Genomic DNA, 22,861 nt, shown 5'->3' on the forward strand with positions numbered 1-22,861 from the left:
CTTCCTGTCATCAAATGTCACTTTGGTCAACAGACTCCTAGGTTTCCATTCATCCTTCAGCATGACAGGATAACATTAAACCCTGCCCCATGGCATGCAAGCAACCTTCAGCTTCTCTGCAAGCCTCCTACAGCGCGCCTTGGTAAGTCGTACTCCCTCACCCCTGGAATTACAACCTCTGTCTGCATCTCCACCTCCCATGTATATGCAGCCTCCACGCAGCACAACTTACTTTGTTGCTGGATCATCATAAGAAGCCACCATGATGAGTGTTCCTTCATACATGGGTCGAAGAAACTTCAGCAAATCATTTACATCTGTAAAATATAAGTAATAACCTCTTCATATTCAACAGTTTATAGTCAGCAAGAACTCCCCCCTCAACCTCCCTTTCCTCCCCAATACAGACGTGCATTGCAACGCTTCCAACAGCAATTAGTTATTCAATGCCCTATAGACAGCTAGCATTTAACTTTCCAAACGAACCAAGTATTTTCCTCCATATAGAGGCTGCAAATATTAGGCCAAAGACTCAGTACATCTATCCTAGAAACAACAATATGATTTATAGCACTTTATAAATGCAAAATAAAATACAAAACATTATGAAAAGCAAACATCCGTTAACTTTCCATAATATAGTTGCAATATGGATCACTTTCAACCAAACATATTCCCCCGCATTACGAATTCTAAGGCAAGTCGCAGAAGGTGCGTGTCTCACAGTAAATAGAAGGAAAGGGTGGGAATGTCTGCCGACCTGACCGTGGTATCAATTGAAAAATTGAGGAAGCACGTGAACGCGGAGCATAGATCTTGCGAGTCTCTCGCTCTGCTGTGGAGGCACAGCCAGTAACTTTGTGTTTCTTCTTTCGCAACAATAAACTATAATGTGTCCGAGAGGCCGGCAACGAGAGGTTACAGGACGATGGAAGCAAGAGTCGCACGAATGGATCCGAGACACGCTCGCCCGCGGTCTGCGCGTGATCTTGGAATAAAAGGTACCCTGTACAGAAGTCTGATTTACAGTGGCATCTGCAGTAGGACTGAAGACTACATCCAAACATCTAGGACCCTCCCAAGAAGAGAAGACACCAAAAATCGGGGGACTGGTCCACCTGCATGTAAGGAAGCTATATCTAGGCCCAAAAACACCAACAGCTACATACATGGTTAAGCAGTTTCAGCCCTGATGAAAGTGGTCTCACACCACTGAAACCGGTCGGCTCATCACAACACTGTACCTGCATATTTGAACGCAATTTGTCAGAATACGGTACGATCAACCCTAATAAAGATAAGGACTGATCAAGGATCATCACTGTGTATCAAACACACAGAAATATAGGAAAAATGCTCTATATTACCAACAGCAAGATAAAGAGGAAAAAACAAAATATAAAAAAAGAAGTTGACGCGAGGACTGTAGGTCCCAGATATACCAAATATACCCACCTCCCAGAAAATATAGTAATCAGGGAGAAGTTGGGGTCTTTTAAAGAAAAAACCTGCCCTCAAGGGAAACCTAATAAAGTGAATGTTGCTTCATCTTGAGGAGTCTTTTATGACAAAAACAACAGAAGTAGTTCTAAAACCTTTTGTTTTTTAAAGGAACTATCACGAATAAAATTGCCCAAATCCTAATGTGAAGACATCAATTGAAAAAAGCCAGGCTCTGTACTGATCAAGCTAGAATATTTGGTCAGTGTCAGGAGCAAGCAACCACAGTAAACCTCACAGATGAAAAGCGTCATCAACTCCGTTCTGAGATTACAAACAACTCAGAGTGTAAATGGTAACCCCTGGTGGAAAGGAGAACCCTTATAGTACAGCAGCCTCCAAACTACAGAGTATAAGGGGCAAAGAAATAGATTAGAATATGTAAGGCATACAGAATATCTGCTATTCCTTGATGCAACAGGAAATGCCAGCCGTACCCAAATATTGCAGTACGTAGAAGAGGATGGTAGTCTGGTTGTCAGTGTCCAGGAGGATCCAACAAACCCGCCGGCACACGGACGGTCCCGAAGGCATGAGAATTGTTAGGACAGATTTTTTTTTGCAGCTTTCCCTCCATATATTTCTCATATGGCATCCTTTTGCAGACAGGAATTCTTTCGAAGTATTTTATTTCGAAAAAAATCTGCCGAAAACTCATTGAGTTGAGGCTGAGGGTATTGGGTTAAAGGGGTGGGGAGGGGCTTGGGGAAGGGTGTCTAGTGTAGGGTATGCAATGGTTTCGGGGGGAACTCCATTATTAAAAAAAAAGTGGGAAAAACTGATGAGTTTTGTCGGCAGAATTCCATCTAAGAAAATCACTTCCAGGGAATTCCTGTCAGCAAAATGGGACACCCTTTCTTTGTGGTCATTTTTAACCCTGTCCTGACTTTTTGTAAGTCAGTAAATCTTCTGCTTTACCTTGCATGTTTTGCTCATTCTAATGGGGAAACTGACTAGTCCCCAAGACAGTCAGTACTGAGAGAATGTCTCCTTTTATTAATTCTTGTATTGCTACAATTGCACACCCCAGAGTGAAGTGCAATTGGGATACTTTGTATCCTTATGTCTTTTTATATAATGGCTTTTTGGTAACTTTTACAATGTGCCTAAAACAAGTTGATGGCAGCTAGGATATTTTACTTGGGCACTTTTGCATTTACTGTGAATAGCTACAAAAGGTGCAAGAGAGAGCGCGAGAGAGAGAGCGCGAGAGCAAGAGAGCAAGAGTGCGAGAGAAAGAGAGCAAGAGAGCAAGAGTGCGAGAGAAAGCGAGCAAGAGTGCAAGAGAAAGAGAGCGAGAGAGCAAGAGTGCGAGAGAAAGAGAGCAAGAGTGCGAGAGAAAGAGAGCGAGAGAGAGAGCGCAAGAGAGAGAGAGAGAGAGAGAGAGAGAGAGAGCGAGAGAGCGAGAGAGCGAGAGAGAGAGAGATCCATGCCTGCTGAGCATTTGGAAGTCTCCCTGGACCAACCAGTGGACTGACCAGCTCTATCCTGGGCTACCTCCCTGCAGCTGTCACCATTCCAAGCAGAGCTTTGGAGCTTTAAAGATCTTCAGGTTGTGCCACAAGTTGCCTACTCCTGCATTTTCAGCCATCTCACACCAAGGAAAGCTGTGCTGGACCTGCTCCTCTGTTTGCCGCTGTAAGATCACCTGTCGCCACCTGAAGTGGTGACTCCCATTGCACCACTGCTTCAATCCCATGAGGTGTCCTTGGGTGGTCTTCATCTTTCCTTGTTTTGGTCTTCTACTGGAAGCTGCCTGAAGCCGATTCATGTGCACCGCAACTGACGGAAACCAAATCCCTGCCACCGAAAGTAACCTCTGCCCCCGGCACCCCTGGGCCTTCGACTGGACCAAGCCCAAAAGATTGTGTCCCCAATGGATTCAGGAACACCTGCAGTGGTCTCTGGAAGAATTTGAGCCAGGGCGGTAAATTAACACACCTGTTTCTGCCCCCCTCCCTCCCACCGTCCTCCATAGCATTACATGGGCATAAAGTCCTGGCCCTAACTCACTCGTATCTGACCTTTGGTGGTGGAACCTGGGTTAGGTATCCTTCCTAAGGTCTATCCTAGTGTGTTGGATCGAGTTGAGGACTTACCTAAATGTACTTGAACTTCTAACTGTGAAAGTATTATATTATTTATAACCACTGGCAATGCAAATCTTGATGTTAACCTAATGGAAGAAGTATATGCTTTAGAACTAGTGTTGATTTTTGGGCACAAGGCCCCAAACTATCTTAAGTTGGGAAGCGTGTTGCTTCAAAGAGTTCTGTCTCTATGCATCTCAACTACTTACCTGTGTTGCACCGGTCACTGTATCCAAAGCTAATCCATCGCTCCTAAAGGTGAATGTATAAAGCATACATGACTTACCGTAATCTTATTTCTGATCTTTGTATCTGCTTAGATTCACAGGCTTTGCATAGGCCGACATCTAGTGGGAGGTATTGCATGACTTGTTTTCGAAGTTCGAAATGGGACGTCGACTGGGCATGTTTGTACATGTTTGTAATACTATCCCTAAAGTGGCCTGTACTGTACCCATGGTTCTTCACACGTCTTTATGAGAGTTTTGTGGGACAATATATCCCCAGAATTTGTATCTGCTTAGTGTGAAGGCCTAATAAATAATTGCATTTTCATACACTTATCGGTCTAACTGAAATTATCTGTTGCTCTTTTGGGATATATTGCAGGCCTAGACCACTCTCACACCCTTCCTGATACTATGCCTTGCCGCTCTAATACCTCACCCTTGATTGGGTTGGGCTATCCTCTCAGTGTCTTCCCTGTTTGCCATAATTGGGTGGCTTCCCAAAATCCTCCCGCCAGGGATTTGAAAATCCATCTGAACAAGGATTAATAAGATCAACAAAACGTCACAAAGACACTAGAGCTGGATATCCACAAGTTGTAGACTAGAGAAGGAGTCTCTGTTGAAACCCAGGGAAAACAACAAGAGATCTGAAGATGGAATTCTTGAAGGTCGACAGGGAGGAACAAAAGAGTCACAGAATGGTCTGAGAGAACAAGGACAATACGGGACAGTATGGGGTTGAGAAGAAGATCAAAAAGCTTAAGGTTTGACAAACACAGGATGTTAACAATCCCTTTGGGAATGTTGATGAGCGCTGCTGCTTCTGAGGAAAGGAACTATAAGCGGCAGTGTACATGCACAGCATTCAAAAAACGCTGGCTAATGTAGTCTATTGCCGTCATGTTAGCCTCCAATCCCGAAGGCTGCACGACAATTCAGAGTCTGTTAATGCCTGTAGAAGTGTTGGTGCCTGACAAGTAACATGGGGTTGTCGGGCAAGGCCCTTGCCACATTTACTGTGTTACCTGGGGACCGGCTGATTTAGGTGAAGGGACTAGGTTTGTGTGTAGTTCCATCATTATGTAAGTATCAGACCAATGGGACTGGATGCAAACAAAGTGGCTGAAGATAAAACACTTGGTTTCTTAAGATGCTGTGCTTCTAAACCACTGCTGGCCATGATTCTTTTCAGAGATATATGGAGCTAATCCTCTTGACTGTCCGACTACCGATATGAACCTGGTCTGTCCATGACCAGCTTTTGGATATTCTGCCGGCTTGACTGCCCTATTAACTTTGGTGAATTTGTCTAGAGCAGTCCTCGTTTTGACCCCCAGCCGATCTCCGACCTGTGCATTCACATCGTCTTCGCAAAGGGATTCTGTTTGGATGGCTAAGCGATTCTCCTTTCCCGAAGGATTTCTTGGACTTGTCTTCAGCTTAGGTGATTTTGCCTTCACCCATCTAGAAACTCTGAACCTGATCTTCTGGCTGAGTGTGCCCTAGTTTCATCCTTGTGCCGCAGGGTCAGGCCCCTGAAAACATTATTTAGCAATCATGTTGTGGCAATGCTGTGTCGGGTGGTAGCCTGGACTATGGATTCTAGAGGCTGGACAGCACAATCCCTAGGATACCAATCTGGTCAGACTGTTCCTAGTAGGTGTAAGGTGGTTTAAATAAGGCAGTGTGAGACTGGGGTTGGATCGGTCCATACTAGTTCTTATATTTGCTTTACAGCAATGTGCAGAGACTAGCAATATCCCTCCCCCTGCTCAACCCTAACATTCTGCACTGGAAAACTATTTCCATTGCAGTATTCTTCTGGAAGAAAGACAACCACCCTCCCCTCAGGTGCCACTGCCTCGGAACAGATACCTATATACTTGGCTTGGCTCCCTAATTTCTTCGCAGGGTGGGGGACCCATGGCTGTAAATGAAACCAGAAATATTGATTTTCTTTTTTATTATTTTCTAAAACAGAATGCACCTTTGTTTATACACAATGTATTAAAGACTGAATAGACACAGCTACCCATTGTAGAAAATGAAAATAAAATGTGGCAAGCGATTTATCCCTCTCCTCCCTAGAACAAGGTGATTTACCTTGTCACCCTCCAAATTTAACTTGGATAAGCATAGGAGTCTTACTCTTTCGCGCGCTCTCCAAATTAAGAAACGTATGCTGCCACTAAACATTTTGAAAAATGACTTGAACAAGCATATACCCTTTCAATCGATCTCAGTTGGCTTTTGGTCTGAAGGCAAATGGCTCAAAGAGTTCAGATTTACTAGTGGAGTTTCAGGAGAGATTGACTTATGTCATGCCTCCCTTATGTAACAAAATCATAGCTCTATAAAACTCTGGTTACCATGCAGCGCGCAATCAACCCTCCTAGTTTTTCATTTGCATATATGTGGCATTCTAGTGGGACCCTCATCAACACCCGAGCAAATATTCCCACCTGCATGGAGAATCCAGTCTGCTCTTATTATTGGTATGGGGCTGTTAAGAAGCTGTCTGCCAGAGCCTTTTTATATGTTTTTCTTTTTCTTTCAATAAAATGGAGAGTCAGGCCTCTGTTCATACATCGTCCAATCAGCCTTTTTATTTAGCCAGACATTTCTCTAAATTGCTTTTCTGCTCTGTCCAGCTAGCTTTGTGTCTTGCCGGATTGACCAGCTCTTAAACGCAGCTTTGCTGTGGAGACTAATTAGAACTTAAAATCAAAAATAGCTGTGCTCACAGTTGAGGAACAAGTAAATGAAATGGGAGGGCAACTGTGTGGGCCTCGAAGGACAAGTGAAGGGTGCTTCGATACCAGCCCACCTTATTTTAGTGACCAAAAATATAAATTATATATATATATATATATATATATATATATATATATATATATATATATATATATATATATATATATATATATATGTGTGACAATGCATTACTTACCGTAAAAGCATTTCTGATGGTTGTATCTGCTTAGATTCACATGCTGTGCATAGTCCGACATCCAGTGGTCACTGCGGTGTATTGCATTTTGTTTTTCGTAGTCGAAAAGGGGACGTCGACAAGGCGGGTCTGTAACACTATCCCTATAGTGACGTGCAATGTACCCAAAAACCCTCACGCATCGCGGTCCCTCTGTTTGTATTTTTTCTGCCCTGAGGGAGCCTTCTATACGTGAGTGAGTACAGAAAAGAGAGAGAGATGTAGAAAGATGTCTATGTTCCTTCCATCCGAGCGGGGAGGAAGGGTGGGCGCATGTGAATCTAAGCAGATACAACCATCAGAAATGCTTTTACGGTAAGTAATGCATTTTCTTCTGATGTTTGTTAATCTGCTTAGAATCACATGCTGTGCATAGACTAGCGAGCAGTACCCGGAGTTGGAGGTGAGTTGTGAAAAGGAACAGTAGAGAAAAGATGTCTTAATACTGCTTGTCCCACCTGGGAATCAGATCTAGAGTGAGCATCTAGACAGTAGTGTTTTGTAAAGGTGTGTACAGAACTCCAGGTTGCCGCTTTGCAAATGGACTCAAGGGGAACGTTTGTAATGAATGCTATGGATGCCCCAGTGCCTCGAGTAGAGTGTGCTCTTGGCTTAAAGGGTAGTTCTCTCTTAGCAAGAGAGAAACAGAGAGTGATGCATTGAACAATCCATCTAGATATAGTGGACTTTGAGACTGCAACTCCTTCTCTTCCTGCTGCCACCGAGACAAAGAAGTGATTAGTCTTTCTCAGTGGTCTAGTTCTTTCCATATAAAACATGACAGCTCTGCGCACATCGAGTGTATGGAGGCTCTTTTCTCCCAAATTGGAAGGGTTTTGAAAGAACGTTGGTAGTTCTATTGACTGGTTGACATGGAATTTCGATATGAATTTCGTTGCAAACCTTGGGTGTGTGCGTAGAACCACCTTATCGTTGTGAACTGTTACGAAGGGGTCTAGAATAGAAAGAGCCTGTAGTTCACTTACTCTCCTAATGGAGGTGATAGCTATTAGGAAAGCAGTCTTAAGAGTGAGGTTCTTATTAAGAGTTGCCTTGTGCATGGGTTCAAAGGGTGAGCCCATGAGCCTGGAAAGTACCACATTAAGGTCCCAGCCGGGAGCTGGGTTTGCTATCGGAGGGTGTATTCTCTTTACCCCCTCCATGAAGGCTTTGATAACTGGGACTTTCCACCATGACACCTTAAGTTGAGAGGTGGTGTATGCAGAAAGTGCCGCTAGATGGACTTTAATTGAAGACTAGACCGGAGTCCAGTAAATGTGTCCGGTAAAGGACAATTTGTGTGGGAGAGCAGAGGACTGGGTTGATGCTCTTACCTCTACACCAGATGACAAATCTCTTCCACTTGCTAGAATAGCAGTGGTGAGTGTTGGGTTTTCTTGCTTCTCTGAGAATGTCCATGCATCTCTGAGGGAGTTGTAAATGGCCAAATTCTATGACCTCAGGAGCCAGGCTGCTAAGTTCATGTTCTGTGGGCATGGGTGTAGTGTCTTGCCCTTGTCCTGTGACTGCACGGGCAGGGCAGTTTCAGTGGTGGGGACAAGGACATCTCCATCAGGTGCGCAAACCATGGCTGGCAGGCCCACATCGGGGCCATCAGTATCATGGTGACTGGTTCCTGGTGCATCTTGTGCACTATCTTGTTCAGCAGAGGAGTCGGGGGGAAAAGCGTAAACAAATTTCCTTGACCATGATATCCAGAGACCGTTCCCCTTGGAGCAGTTCTGTGGGTATCTGGAGGCGTAATCTAGGCATTGTGAGTTCTCCAGAGTTGCAAACAGGTCTATTTCTGGGAAGCCCCATTGTGTGAAGACGTCGAAGACGATGTCTTCGTGTAACCGCCATTCGTACTCTGAGGGCAGAGGGAAGTCTCTGCTGAGTTTGTCTGCTAGCAGATTGAGTTCCCCTGGTACATGTTGTGACAATAGGAACATGTTTCTGAGAGCCCACTTCCAGATGTTCTGGGACAGCTTGGACAGTCTGTCAGAACTCTGAGCCTAAACAGGGTGAAGCGCCTGGTGATCGAAGGAGGAGGTGTTGAACCCGTAGTGCAGTGGTATATTCTTCCCACCAATGTAACACTCAGTTGTATATAAAAACAGTCTGAGCGGTCAATTGGTTGAAAGATGTTTGAAGAATGAACAGGACCCTCTGGAACTCCTGATGACTGCAGGTTCCTTCCCGATGACTGGGAATTTCACAAGACAGACTGAACACTCACTGATAGTCAGTAGGGTAAGGTACGGTACTGAATAGAAAAAGGAACTATATAAAACAAGGAAAGGCAAAGAACCAATAACGGAAAATAAGCAGGAAATAAGGGCTCTTACTTGTATATCCGTGGAAGCAACGAAGAATGTAGGATGATTAAGATCTCCCAGGATCCAAGAAGAGTGAGCCCAGTCTCCTGAGTTGAAGGAATCCTCAGTCCAGTGCAAGACCTATTCCCGCCGGCACGCGTACGCCTAGAGAAGAATCCCAGAAGTGCTACAGGCAGTCTCTAGTCCAGCACTCGTCTCCTATTCCCGCCGGCACGCGTACGCCTAGAGTGAAGAATCCCAGACGTGCTACAGGCAGTCTCTAGTCCAGCACGCGTAACCTATTCCCGCCGGCACGCGTACGCCTAGGATGAAGGGATCCAAGAGTTCCGGGTCAGAATCAGGTAATCAGACAAAACAAAGTATGAGACAAGAATCGAAGTCGAAACGAAATCCGGGTCGTAGCAGGGGTTCGTAGCTGAAGTTCGAAGCAGAAGTACCGAGGGCAAGACAAGAGCAAAATCCACAAGACAGGCCAGAGGTCAAGAAGAGACAAGATCCAAATAGCAAGCGCCACTGTAGTATTCCAAAGAAAACAATCAGAAGCACCGAAACAGCGGACTGGGCGGACTTAAGATTGCGTGACCACAACGCGGGAGTCACGTGACCGGGAAACCGGAGCAACACGTGACTGCAGACGTAGTAGTGGCCATCGTCGCCATGGCAATCCCCAATGCTTTCGAAACAAGCCTTTAGAGGAATAGAAGCGTTTGTTGCTGTCCCTAGCTATATTGACTACCGTAAGCCTGTCGGGTAAGCGGGAACGTGTAGTAGGAATTGGTGTTCTGACACAGTCCTGGAGAGGGAGTGCCCCCTTGCTTGTTGAGGTAGTACATGGCTGTGGTGCTGTCCGTGAGGACCATCACTGTCTTCCCTTGTAGGTGTGTCTGGAATGCTTTTAGTGCCTTGCACACCGCAAGTAGCTCTAATAAGTTTATGTGCTTGGAAGCTAAGCTCAGAGTCCAAACTCTGTGAGCAGTCTGATGGGATAGGTGAGCCCCCCATCCTGTGAGGGATGCGTCTGTGGTTCGAGTGGCTTCCACGGCGGGGGTGGCGCATCGTTTCCCTATTACCAGGTTTTCCTTCGACCACCACCGTAGCGAGAGAACCAAGGCCTGCGAGACCACCGCTAGATCGTCCCATTGTTCGCTGGCCTGACACCACTGGCTGTTGAGCCACTCTTGCATTTGGCGCATGTGCAGGCGCACGTGAGGTACCAAATAAATACATGACGCCATCATTCCTAGCAAGCGCATTGCTTTGCGTACCGTCACCTCTTTACCGGCCACATATTGAGGGATCTGAAACAGCAGATTTTGGACCTTCTCGTTGGAGGGGAAGACGAGGCCGTCCTTTGTTCGAATTGGAGCCCCTAGAAATTGTTCGATTTGGCTGGGGTCTAAGCTGGACTTCTTCTCGTTGATGGAGAAGCCCAGTTGGAACAAAAAGTCTACTGTCTTCTGGGTGTTTGAGAAGCATGTCTCGTAGGACTCCCCTGTTATGAGCCAATCGTCGAGGTAAGGGTATACTGGTATGGACAACCTGCGCAGGTGGGCCGCTGCCACTGCCAGTACCTTCGTGAATACCCTCGGTGCAGACGCTATGCCGAAGGGTAAAACTCTGAACTGGTAGTGTTTGCCCTCTATCATGAACCTGAGGTATTTTATGTGCGCTGGCAACATCAAAATATGTAAGTATGCATCTTTCATGTCTAGTGTTGTCATGTAGTCCCCCTGAGATAGCAGGGGAATTACCTCCTGTAATGTTACCATACAAAATTTTTGTGGTTTTACAAATTTGTTCCCTGGGCGCAGATCTAGTACAGGGTGCATGGTTAGGTCCTTTTTGGGTACAAGGAAGTACACTGAATAAATACCTTCCATTACCTGAGATAGGGGCACAACCTCTATTGCTCCTTTCTGTAGCAGCTGTTCTACTTCTTGCAGGAGGATGACGAGGTGTTCTGGTGACAGGCGTCGTCCCCTTGGAGGTCTGTAGGTGGGGGACCGATTGAACTCTATACAGTAACCGTGGGCTACGGTTGACAATACTCACCGGTCTGATGTTATTCCCTCCCATGCTGATAGGAACGATGTTATCCGGCCCCCAACCGGAGACGCATGGGAGGGGACCCGAACCTTTGGGTCATTTGGTGTTACTTGCCCGGGTGCCTGTGGGGCTGGAGCCCCGGCCTCTGCCTTTGCCACAGCGTTGTCCTCTTTGGTTTTACTGGTTACCGGTACCCTAATTAGAGGGCCAGTTGCCCGCAGTGTAATGCTGTTGCTGCTGCTGCTGTTGGCCACGGAAAAAGCACTTGTTCCCAAATCCCCGCCTGTTTGGAGGCTTTGAGATTTGGTCTAAGGTCTTTATGGTGTCGAATTCTTTCTTTGCATTTTCCAGTGCGTCGTCCACTGCCCTTCCAAAGAGATTTGACTCTTCTATTGGCTTATTAATGAGTGACGCCTGCGTTTCTGCCTTGAAACCGGAATTGCGAAGCCAGACGTGACGCTTCAGCAGAATTCCCTGCACCAAAGAACGGGCAGCAGTTTCTGCCGCATCAAGAGTGTTCTTAATGATGCTCTGGTTGACCAGAGCTCCTTCTGTAAGTGTAGCCAATAAGCAAGTTCTTAGAGGTTCAGGGGCTTCTTCGATGTCCTGCTTAAGCTTTCTCCATTGAGCATCAGCATAACTTGCCAAAAATGTACTATTATTGGCAATCCTAATAGAAAACGCTGCCGAGGCGGAAATTCTTTTGCCCAAGGCATAAAGCTTTTTCCCTGCTTTATCTGGGGGTGCCTCGCTGGTTGACAGTGGAACCCCAGCCCTCTTCCTTGTGTTAGCCACCATTAAGGAGTCTGTGACATAATGGGTCTGGCTGAGAGGGTGAGAACAATTTCTCGATTCTTGGATTGACCCCTCTTAACAGCGCGGGGGTGAGTCGTCTCTTAACCAAGGCGAGGATAGGAATAGTTTGACTAGTGGGAGGTTTTTCTTTAATAATCCTTTCGACGAAATCAGTATCTGGGTGACCTCCCCAGTTTCAACTTCAAAATGCGCTGCTGCCTTCCTCAGTAGCGCATTGAAGGTGGGCTGATCGTCTACTGGAGATGGGTTCCTGACCGGTGTGGTCTGAGGAGAAGAAATGTCTATAATGTCGGGGTCTGTAGACCCTGATGGCGACTGCCAGGGCTGTGAGCCACCTTCACCTGGGTCCTCCTCGTAGCCTTCCTCACCTATGTTAGTGTCATCATGAAAACCTTCTTTCTCTTGTTGGTCTTCATTATTCACAAACTCATCCTCTTCCTGGAAGTGAGAGTCTTCTTCAGTGAGGTCGTAAGAGTTCAAGTCTTCTTGTAGGGGGTTAAAGAGTTTCGGGTATTTAGCCTATGGCCCCTCCTGGAGTACCTCCCTTGGCCTCTTGGGTGTCCTATTTTCTGGGATGGCCATGAACCTGTCTAGCTTGTCCATACATGACTGGAATCTCTCTACACTCCAGTAAGGTAGGCCAGAGCGGTCTGGGAGTGAAAAGGGAGTTTCCTCTCCCTGTAGTTGCTTAGTTCTGTCCCATAGCGTCGAAGATAGAGTCCCTTCGCCTTCTGAGAAACCTTCTCGCTGGCTAGGGTCTTCTGTCGACGGTGGGAGCTGTCCCAGCCTACCCTCCGGTGTCCTCGACATTTCTTTGGCCTTGTGAGCGGTTTTCGACGTGTCACCCGCCGTCCGTCTCTGGCCGTCTTTAGAAGCTATACGCGCGAGGCTCTCGGCGATCAGCATCTCCTTCGAGGGATCGCTCGCCGTCGCGCTGGGCAGTGCCGAGTCTTTACTGGCAACGTACGCACTCTTGCGAGGCGTGTCGCCTGAGGATTTGGGGTTAGCGCCCTTATTTACAGAAAGCCCAGTCGCCGGTCGCAGAAGCGGTGGCAGGGAGGGCTTGCAACCCTTACGGTCGGCGGAAGACGCCGGTGGACCCGACGCCTCCGTTGACGCTATGGATGCCTTCGTCTTCGACAAATGCGTGCCGTGGGGTATGTGCTTATGTGTTTTTCTGTGTTTGTCCTTGTCGCCGGGGTGTTCATCCCCATAAGCGGGGCGTGAGCCGGGCTTGTCGGGGCCGGGGATGGACGACGAGGAGCGGGAACGCTCCTTCAAGAGGTCTACAACCTCTGTTGCGGAGGCCGTGTAATCACTGTCCTCAACACATTCGGCGGCGGCGGTAGCTGGCGAGGAGTCAGACCTAGACATCGCATAGGCCCACCTTTTGACCCTGCTGTCCTTTAAAGTTTTGGGTTTAAGTAATTTACAGGGCACACATCCGTCCTCTTTGTGATCGAGGGGCAAGCAACGGTTACACAGTTTATGCTTGTCCTTCCAGGTAAACTTGCCCTTGCAACGCGTCACGTGTTCGGCAGCGCCGAAGGATCGCCTCCGCTCGTCCCTCCGTCGAAGTGCAATGTCTCTCGAGGAACTCCGCATAAAGGCGACCAATAACTGGGCGGAAAAAAAACAATCTGAGGGACCTCGATGCGTGAGGGGTTGTGGGTACCCTGCACGTCACTATAGGGATAGTGTTACAGACACGCCTTGTCGATGTCCCCTTTTTTCGACTACGAAAAACAAAATGCAATACTCCGCAGTGACCACTGGATGTCGGACTATGCACAGCATGCGATTCTAAGCAGATTAACAAACATCAGAAATATATATATATATATATTGTCATGATGCATACTCCCGGAGAGCCAGTCCAAGACCGGCAACCCCGGAAGCACACATCAGGTACCCAAGGGAAGGTCCAGCAACCCCAAATAGGGGCCCTTTGGACACAGTCCTGGTGCCGTAGGCGCCAGGCTCATAAAGGGAGTGCTTTTGGTGGACTTACCTGATGCAGACCATCCTGCCAGATCCAGACCTCTTTGAGGCCTGAAAGGAACTACTTTACCTGTGGGACTATTTTGCCACTCGGGCGTGGTCAGGGAAGGATACATACCTGGGACTTCTTTGGAGGCTATTTAAGCCACGCCCAGACAGCAGCTCACGCTTCGCGTTGCTCTGCTCCTAACAGCTGGACGCTCACTGTGTCTGCTCCTGCATCCTGACTCCAGCCACGCCTGCTTCAGTCCTGGAACACCTAAAAGGAAGAAGAGAGGAAGAGAAGGTGAATAAAGGACATTACCTGATATTGCATGGGATCCGGAGCCAACACGCCGACAATCCTAAAGGAAAAGACATTATTTTTGGATTCCTCGCGTTGCTCGTTGCAGCGCTGCACTCAACTCACCTGTCCACAAGGAATTCCGTACTCCTACGACCATCCGCACGTTCCGCTGCATTCCAGCACCTAGGAAGGAAAAGAGAAGAACAAAAAGGTGAGCCAGAGAAAACATTGGGAAAAAACTGATTTGCCAGAAGGCTTACCTGGCAATTGGTGGGGGAGAATCCTTCCCCATCTCGGGTCGGCACGCCTTTTGGCAGTACCGCGCCCCGGCCCCTATGGGGAAAAAAGAACACGCGCATTAGTGGGTGAACATACAGACATTAGAAAAACCACCCCAACATATGCTCACCTGAATTATCCACAGCGAATTGTCTTCTCTACGTGGAATCTTAGCTCTGCACCTGCGCTAAAAGACTAAAAGCAGTCCATTGAAAATAAAGGCCAAAAAGGAAGGGAGAACAACCCTTGAACTTGATAAGTCATATACTTACGAAAGTGCCTTATTCATCCAAAAAACCAGTGAAGCAACTGGACCTGAATGCCCGTCCGATAACCAGTGAAGTAACTGGATTCTACCGCACCCCTGCACCAGAAGCAGGATGGAGAGCTCGTCATTTCAAATCTTAAGGTGAGAATTAACGGGAACGTTCAGAGGTGGTTTGAAGAGAGAGTAAAAGGGGAAAGGAGGGGTTCGACTTGTCACTCCGCAGGTGATTAAAATCCTTTTCCCCATCTACATAAAGATCTTCCTACGTATCAGACAGATGAGGTTTGGGGGTCCGGCCCAGTCGGTGTTCCGAGTCCTGCGCATCACCTTAGAAGAGGCCGCAGCTACCCAGACCTGGCCAGCGTCTCTGTGGGAGTCAGGTGAGCTTTACAGAACGCGAAGCCTTCCTACAATTTCCCACCCAGACGCTATGGAGACTTCCGAAACCTATCAGCTGGCCCACCTATTGGGGGAATTACGGGCCGGAGTGCATTCCGCACGTCAGGAGACAAACGCTCTCAGGAGAGAACTAATTGTATCAAAGGAACGAACTGATGACCTTGCCAGGCAGTTGTTGCAAGGTCAAGCTGGACAAACTCCTCTACCAGGTTCGGGGGGTATTCCCACCCCAATGGTTTCGAGCAACCCTGTGCAAATTAATCTACCGGGAAATATGCCATTGGCCCCACCTGAACGTTTTGCGGGGGACCCCAGAAGATTTGCTGTATTCATGAATCAATGCCGATTACACTTCCTTTGCAGACCAGGGGCCTTTCCTAACGACCAAACCAAAGTAGCCTTCGTATTATCATATCTCAGCGGCTGCGCTGCAGATTGGTCGGTTCCACTGGTCACTCAAGACGACCCAATACTCCGAGACTTTCAAGGTTTTCAGACACGCATGGAAAGATTATTTGCTCGGCACTCTCAGGGACAGGCCCTAGACAACGAACTTCTGTCCTTACGACAAGGTAACCAGGATCTATTAGCCTATATCGCAACCTTCAATAGGTTGATAGTGGAGACTGGGTGGCCAGAGGATAAGAGAATCACGTTATTTCATCGAGGTCTACGTGGGGAACTTAAAGATGTTCTAGCCCAAGTTGTAAATCCACCCCAAGACTGTATGGAATATATAGACTTAGTGGTCCAATTAGACCATAGGCTTCACAATAGAAAAGCAGATCGGTCCAAGTTTGAGACTCGCGTGTTAGTCAAGACCCACGTTAACCCCAAGAATGCCGATGCTACCGAACCTATGCAAATTGGAGGGGTTAAAGGACCGTTATCTCAAAAGGAAAGTGAAAGAAGACGACAGATGCAATTGTGTCTTTATTGTGGGGCTTCTGGACACTTTTTACGAGATTGCCCGGTGAAACCACCCAAGAAAACGGTAGGAGCTGCGGATAAGAATCATAAGGAACCGGATTCGGGAAAAGACCACGCCCGACAAGCGTAGAGGTCCACTTGTCGAGCCTGAAAACTGACTCTCAGACCTCGCACTTCATCATGGCAATGATCCTTGTGAATCCGGAACAGCCTGGACAGCTGCATGCTATAAAGGCATACATCGACAGTGGAGCTATTGGGAACTATGTGGATCATGAATTGGCTTCTAGGATCAACCTCCCTCTTCGTCCAAAAACCACTAAAGAAGTCATCACCACAGTCGATGGATCCGAAATTGCCTCTGGGCCAGTAACACATTCCACTGCAGAGGTGACACTAGTAGGTCAGGACGGGCATCAGGAGGCTGTTGTGTTTGACGTAAGCAAGGCCCCGCAGTTTCAAGTAATTCTAGGAATCCCTTGGTTAGAAACACACAATCCTCGAATTGATTGGCGAGCGAAGAGGATAACCTTTCCTGATTGCGCACAAACCTGTTATCCAAAGATAGGCCTGGCTACAGTAACCCCTGCTACTTTACAGCTACCGCCGGAGTACATGGAGTTTCAAGACGTCTTCCAGAAGGAACAGGCCAACACGCTACCCCCTCACAGGTCATATGATTGCCAAATTGATCTGATGCCGGGTGCGCAACCCCCGTGTAGCAGAATTTATGCTCTTACGGAACCTGAAAATCTTCATTTGCGACAATATTTAGATCAGTACCTAGCCAATGGTTTCATTCGCCCGCCAAAATCTCCTGCATCCTCGGCCCTGTTCTTCGTGCCAAAAAAAGAAGGCGACCTCAGAACTTGTATCGACTATTGCGCATCGAACCAGATAACTGTTAAAAACGGTTACCCTCTGCCCCTGATCCCCGAACTTCTTGACCAAGTAAAGGAGGCCTGCATATATACCAAGTTAGATCTCCGGGGGGCTTACCATCTGGTGCGAATAAAAGAAGGCGACGAATGGAAGACCGCCTTCCGTACCAAATATGGACTATTCGAGTACCAAGTAATGCCTTTCGGATTGTGCAACGCCCCTGCTGCCTTCCAAAACTTCATGAACGATGTCCTTCGAGAACTCCTAGATGTTTGTGTTGTCGTATATATCGATGACATTCTGATATACTCCTCTTCGGAATCTGAACATATAAGGCATGTTAAGGCATTTCTCGAGAAACTGTGCCAACACAAACTATTTGCAAAAATTGAAAAGTGTGTTTTCCATACCACAGAAGTCGAGTTTCTTGGTTTCATCCTGACACCTAAAGGAGTCCGAATGGATTCACAAAAAGTGGATGCCATCCTCCAATGGCCATCGCCTAGCTCTGTGAAAGGCGTACAAAGCATGCTTGGCTTTGCCCACTTTTACCGCAGATTTATCCCGGAATTTTCGCGGATCGTTCAACCCATCACTGCACTCTTGAAGAAAAATAAACGCTTCGAATGGTCTGGGAAAGCCGAACAGGCTTTTCAGGAGCTGAAAGCCATATTTACCTCTGCACCAGTACTGAAACACCCGCGCCCGGATCTTCCATACATACTTGAGACCGACGCATCCAGTTTAGCCATGGGAGCTGTACTGTCTCAAAGAGATCCCAAATCTAATCAACTACACCCCGTAGCCTTTTGGTCCAGAAAATTCTCAGCACCTGAAGTTAACTATGCAATCACCGATAAGGAGTTATTGGCCATTAAATCCGCTTTTAAGGCTTGGAGGCACTATTTTCTTGGCGCTAGACATACCATCACGGTGATCACAGACCACCGGAACTTGCAATATTTGAAAACTGCCAAAGCTCAGTCATCACGTCAGCTCCGATGGGCTTTGTTCTTTGCTGAATTCGATTTTGTAATCACCTATCGTCCTGGCAGCAAGAACGGTAAAGCTGATGCCCTTTCCCGAATAGGAATGGGTGAAATAGATACAAGCGCAGAACCAGTACCAATAATTCCCGAACAAAAAATTCTGGGTATGATTACCTTACAAACTCTGGAGGACATTCAAACTAGGGTTAAGCAACTCCTGGACCCTACAGCCTTGCAAGATTGGATTTTAAAGGGATCTAACTTTACTTTTAAGGATGACCTACCTTACTCCCAAGGACGGCTATTTTTGCCACACAAAGAACTACAAGAACTAGTTATTTCTCGTTATCATGATACCCTGATAGAAGGACACCTAGGGATTGCCAAAACGGAAGAAAGGGTAAAACGACAATTCTGGTGGCCCTATTGGCGAAAGGACATTAAATCTTTTGTGATGTCATGCGGTATTTGCACCCAAAACAAAGGACAAAAGAGGAGCCCCGCTGGTCTTCTTCAACCCTTAGACATTCCACCAGCACCTTGGCACACCTTGTCACTGGATTTTATTACGGACCTGCCTCCTTGCTGTGGATTTAACTCTATCCTTGTTATAGTGGATTTATTTTCTAAAATGGCCCACTTCATTCCATTAAAAGGCTTGCCTTCAGCTTCAGTCCTAGCTAAGGAATTTCTGGAAAACATTGTTCGTTTACATGGATTCCCATCCATACTAGTCTATGACTGAGGAAGCCAATTAATTTCCCATTTTTGGAGAAAGTGCTGTCAGCTGGCGCAGATTGACGTAACATTGTCGACCAGTCACCATCCTCAGACCGATGGTCAAACAGAGAACAAATCAGACCCTTGAACAATATCTACGGTGTATGTTGCATCAATCCGAAAGTAATTGGAAAGATATCCTTTGGATTGCTGAATAAGCATACAATAATTCGATACACTCGGGAACTGGGCAAAGCCCTTTTTATACCATATATGGACATCATCCTCGGACCTCAGACCTTGATTCACCTCAAAGCCTCGAAATGCCCGCCGTAAACCATCTACATTCTACAATAACTCAAGCCTTCAAGGAAGCAACTGCGCATTTACTGCAAGCCAAGAGAAAGTACAAGCAGAATGCTGATCTACATCGAAGTGAAGCACCTCAATACCAAGTAGGGGACCAAGTATGGTTAGCTACCAGACACTTATCGCTCAAGGGACCTCGAACTTTTAACCCAAGATATGTGGGGCCCTACTCAGTTACGGCCATCATCAACCCGGTGGCCGTCAAACTCGACCTACCAGCTAATATGCGTATTCATCCTGTTTTTCATGTATCACTTTTGAAACCGGTGAAACCTGGAACCCGACTAATCAAGCCACCAGAACCTATCCGAATAAATGGAGAACCAGAGTTCGAGGTGAAGAACATTTTGGATTCCAAGGTGTCAAAGTCCAAATTGTGCTATTTAATAGATTGGAAAGGATACAGGCCTCAAGAAAGATCCTGGGAGCCTAGTGACCATGTGCACGCACCTCGGTTAGTCAAAAGGTTCCACCGGAATTTCCCAAACAAACCGAGACCCCCGGAGAGAACGATCTTGGGAGGGGCCTTGGGGGGGAGTGCTGTCATGATGCATACTCCCGGAGAGCCAGTCCAAAACCGGCAGCCCCGGAAGCACACATCAGGTACCCAAGAGAAGGTCCAGCAACCCCAAATAGGGGCCCTTTGGACACAGTCCTGGTGCCGTAGGCGCCAGGCTCATTTTGGACATCAGTCCTGGCGCCGTAGGCGCCAGGCTCATAAAGGGAGTGCTTTTGGTGGACTTACCTGATGCAGACCATGCTGCCAGATCCAGACCTCTTTGAGGCCTGAAAGGAACTACTTTAGCTGTGGGACTATTTTGCCACTCGGGCGTGGTCAGGGAAGGATACATACCTGATTGGGGAAGGATACATACCTGGGACTTCTTTGGAGGCTATTTAAGCCACGCCCAGACAGCAGCTCACGCTTCGCGTTGCTCTGCTCCTAACAGCTGGACGCTCACTGTGTCTGCTCCTGCATCCTGACTCCAGCCACGCCTGCTTCAGTCCTGGAACACCTAAAAGGAAGAAGAGAGGAAGAGAAGGTGAATAAAGGACATTACCTGATATTGCATGGGATCCGGAGCCAACACGCCGACAATCCTAAAGGAAAAGACATTATTTTTGGATTCCTCGCGTTGCTCGTTGCAGCGCTGCACTCAACTCACCTGTCCACAAGGAATTCCGTACTCCTACGACCATCCGCACGTTCCGCTGCATTCCAGCACCTAGGAAGGAAAAGAGAAGAACAAAAAGGTGAGCCAGAGAAAACATTGGGAAAAAACTGATTTGCCAGAAGGCTTACCTGGCAATTGGTGGGGGAGAATCCTTCCCCATCTCGGGTCGGCACGCCTTTTGGCAGTACCGCGCCCCGGCCCCTATGGGGAAAAAAGAACACGCGCATTAGTGGGTGAACATACAGACATTAGAAAAACCACCCCAACATATGCTCACCTGAATTATCCACAGCGAATTGTCTTCTCTACGTGGAATCTTAGCTCTGCACCTGCGCTAAAAGACTAAAAGCAGTCCATTGAAAATAAAGGCCAAAAAGGAAGGGAGAACAACCCTTGAACTTGATAAGTCATATACTTACGAAAGTGCCTTATTCATCCAAAAAACCAGTGAAGCAACTGGACCTGAATGCCTGTCCGATAACCAGTGAAGTAACTGGATTCTACCGCACCCCTGCACCAGAAGCAGGATGGAGAGCTTGTCATTTCAAATCTTAAGGCGAGAATTAACGGGAAGGTTCAGAGGTGGTTTGAAGAGAGAGTAAAAGGGGAAAGGAGAGGTTCGACTCGTCACTCCGCAGGTGATTAAAATCCTTTTCCGTACCTACAGAAAGATCTTCCTACGCATCAGACAGGTGAGGTTCGGGGGTCCGGCCCCGTCGGTGTTCTGAGTCCTGCGCATCACTTTAGAAGAGGCCGCAGCAGCCCAGACCTGGTCAGCGTCTCCGTGGGAGTCAGGTGAGCGTTATATATATATATATATATATATATATATATATAAAAAACAATGAAAGCTAGGTGTCCTCCTAAAATGGTCCTTTTTGTCTGTGTAGGTCTAAGGTAAGCAAGTACTTGTCAACCTTTTCTTCTAGGCCCATTCCACTGAAATTTCAGGTGTTGTGTATGTTCTACACTCTGGTCAGCATTATAGCAGTGATATTTCTGCACACTCCTAGAACACAAGAGTATGATGCATTTTGATATCACCTGAATTAGTGAATAGTCACTCAACCAATTTCTTGTTTTGCTTTCCTCCGGTTCCTTTTATCTGTACCATCTTTTTTTCTTCTGTCCTCTCCCTCTCATATCCCTCTTTCCATTTGTCAGGTCATCCATAAAAAAAGTTTTTTTGTTTTGATAAAACATTTGTTTATTTAGCAGATGAATAACATTTATTAAATATTATAGCATGTAATTTGAAGATAATTTAAAAAAGCAAATATTTAAAGATTTATGCAGGTTAAGCTCAGCCCTAGATATTCAACCATATACTATAAAGCAACAAAGCTTTGAGAATACATGAAGCAGTACCAGATGACATATCAGTAGCATTAGTAGGAAATTCATTTGTGTTTCCATCCATATTAGCAAGTGTATTGAGTTGCAAAACTAGACAAGATCCTTTTGGGATGGCAACTTTTCAGGAGTAGCTCTCAGTGTCTTCACATTCATTGACCCAAAACCATTCTTTGAACCAGTCTGCTACTGGAAGAGATATCACATCTGCTGCAGCCGTTACTTATCCCCACTCCCATATGCACTGCCATCAGCGCCTGGGCCCGCTGCCGACAAAGATCTAGAACTTGATCTTGGTGCATGTGCCTCTACGCACACCACCGCACCGTGGAGATCCACAAAGTGACTCTCATCCTACGCCCGCGCCCACCTACATGATCTTCACCACCACCAGATTGTGTCCTAATGACACTGCCTACTGCCATGCTTGCTACATGTCACTAACCCTGACCACTACTGCTAGCTTCCGAATATGGTACTAATTTTGCATTCTATTATTGTAAACAGTCTGCCATAGCCACCCATGACTGCCTGTGCTGGTACAACTCCAGGGAAGACACTGTACACAGTAGCCACACTGATCTAACTTCTTATCCTGCGCCACACATGTCCTGCTATTTACTTCCAGCGCCTATTACCTACCTGTATTGGCATTTGCCTTATGTGCTCTGCACTTACTTTGTTTGCACCTAGATTGTTTTGCATTGCCTTCTGATTGTTGCGTTCTGCACTAGCTGCTCCGCAAATTGAATGTTGCTCCTTGCACCCAGTGCACTGCCATCTGATAGTTGCATCCTGCACCCAGCTGCTCCCCATTTGGTTGTTGTCCTATGCACCTAGCCGAACTGCCATTTGGTTTGATTGTTGTCCTATGCACCTAGTTGTACTGCCATTTGATAATTGCATCTAGCACCCAGCTGCTCCCTACTTGGCTATCACCCATTGCATCTAGTTGCCCCGCCTCTTGACTGCTTTCCCTAGCTACCAGCTACTTCGACATTTGTTTGCAGCACCCTACACCCATACTCACCATGCAACACCTTCAACCTAACACCACATCAGCTGCCCCCTATTCCCTCCCTCCAACATCCTTCCCACCTACTTCCTACCCTCATTCTTCACTAAAAGCAACATCACCACACACTCTCCTACACACACTAAAGCATCATACACCAGACCCACTAACATCAGAAACCAACT

General features: G+C 46.9%; 1 protein-coding gene across 1 annotated transcript in view; it reads right to left on the minus strand.

Annotated features, from left to right (window-relative positions):
* FAM3A (FAM3 metabolism regulating signaling molecule A) overlaps positions 1-22,861 on the minus strand; it is a 458,496-nt gene that overhangs the window by 80,893 nt on the left and 354,742 nt on the right. The window contains exon 8 of the mRNA XM_069645229.1: positions 233-317. Coding sequence (XP_069501330.1) covers positions 233-317 — 85 coding nt within the window. The remainder of the gene's footprint in view (positions 1-232; positions 318-22,861) is intronic.

Source organism: Ambystoma mexicanum, chromosome 2p (assembly GCF_040938575.1).
Source record: "Ambystoma mexicanum isolate Mex_15411 chromosome 2p, UKY_AmexF1_1, whole genome shotgun sequence".
In the NCBI taxonomy this organism is placed as follows: Eukaryota; Metazoa; Chordata; class Amphibia; order Caudata; family Ambystomatidae; genus Ambystoma; species Ambystoma mexicanum.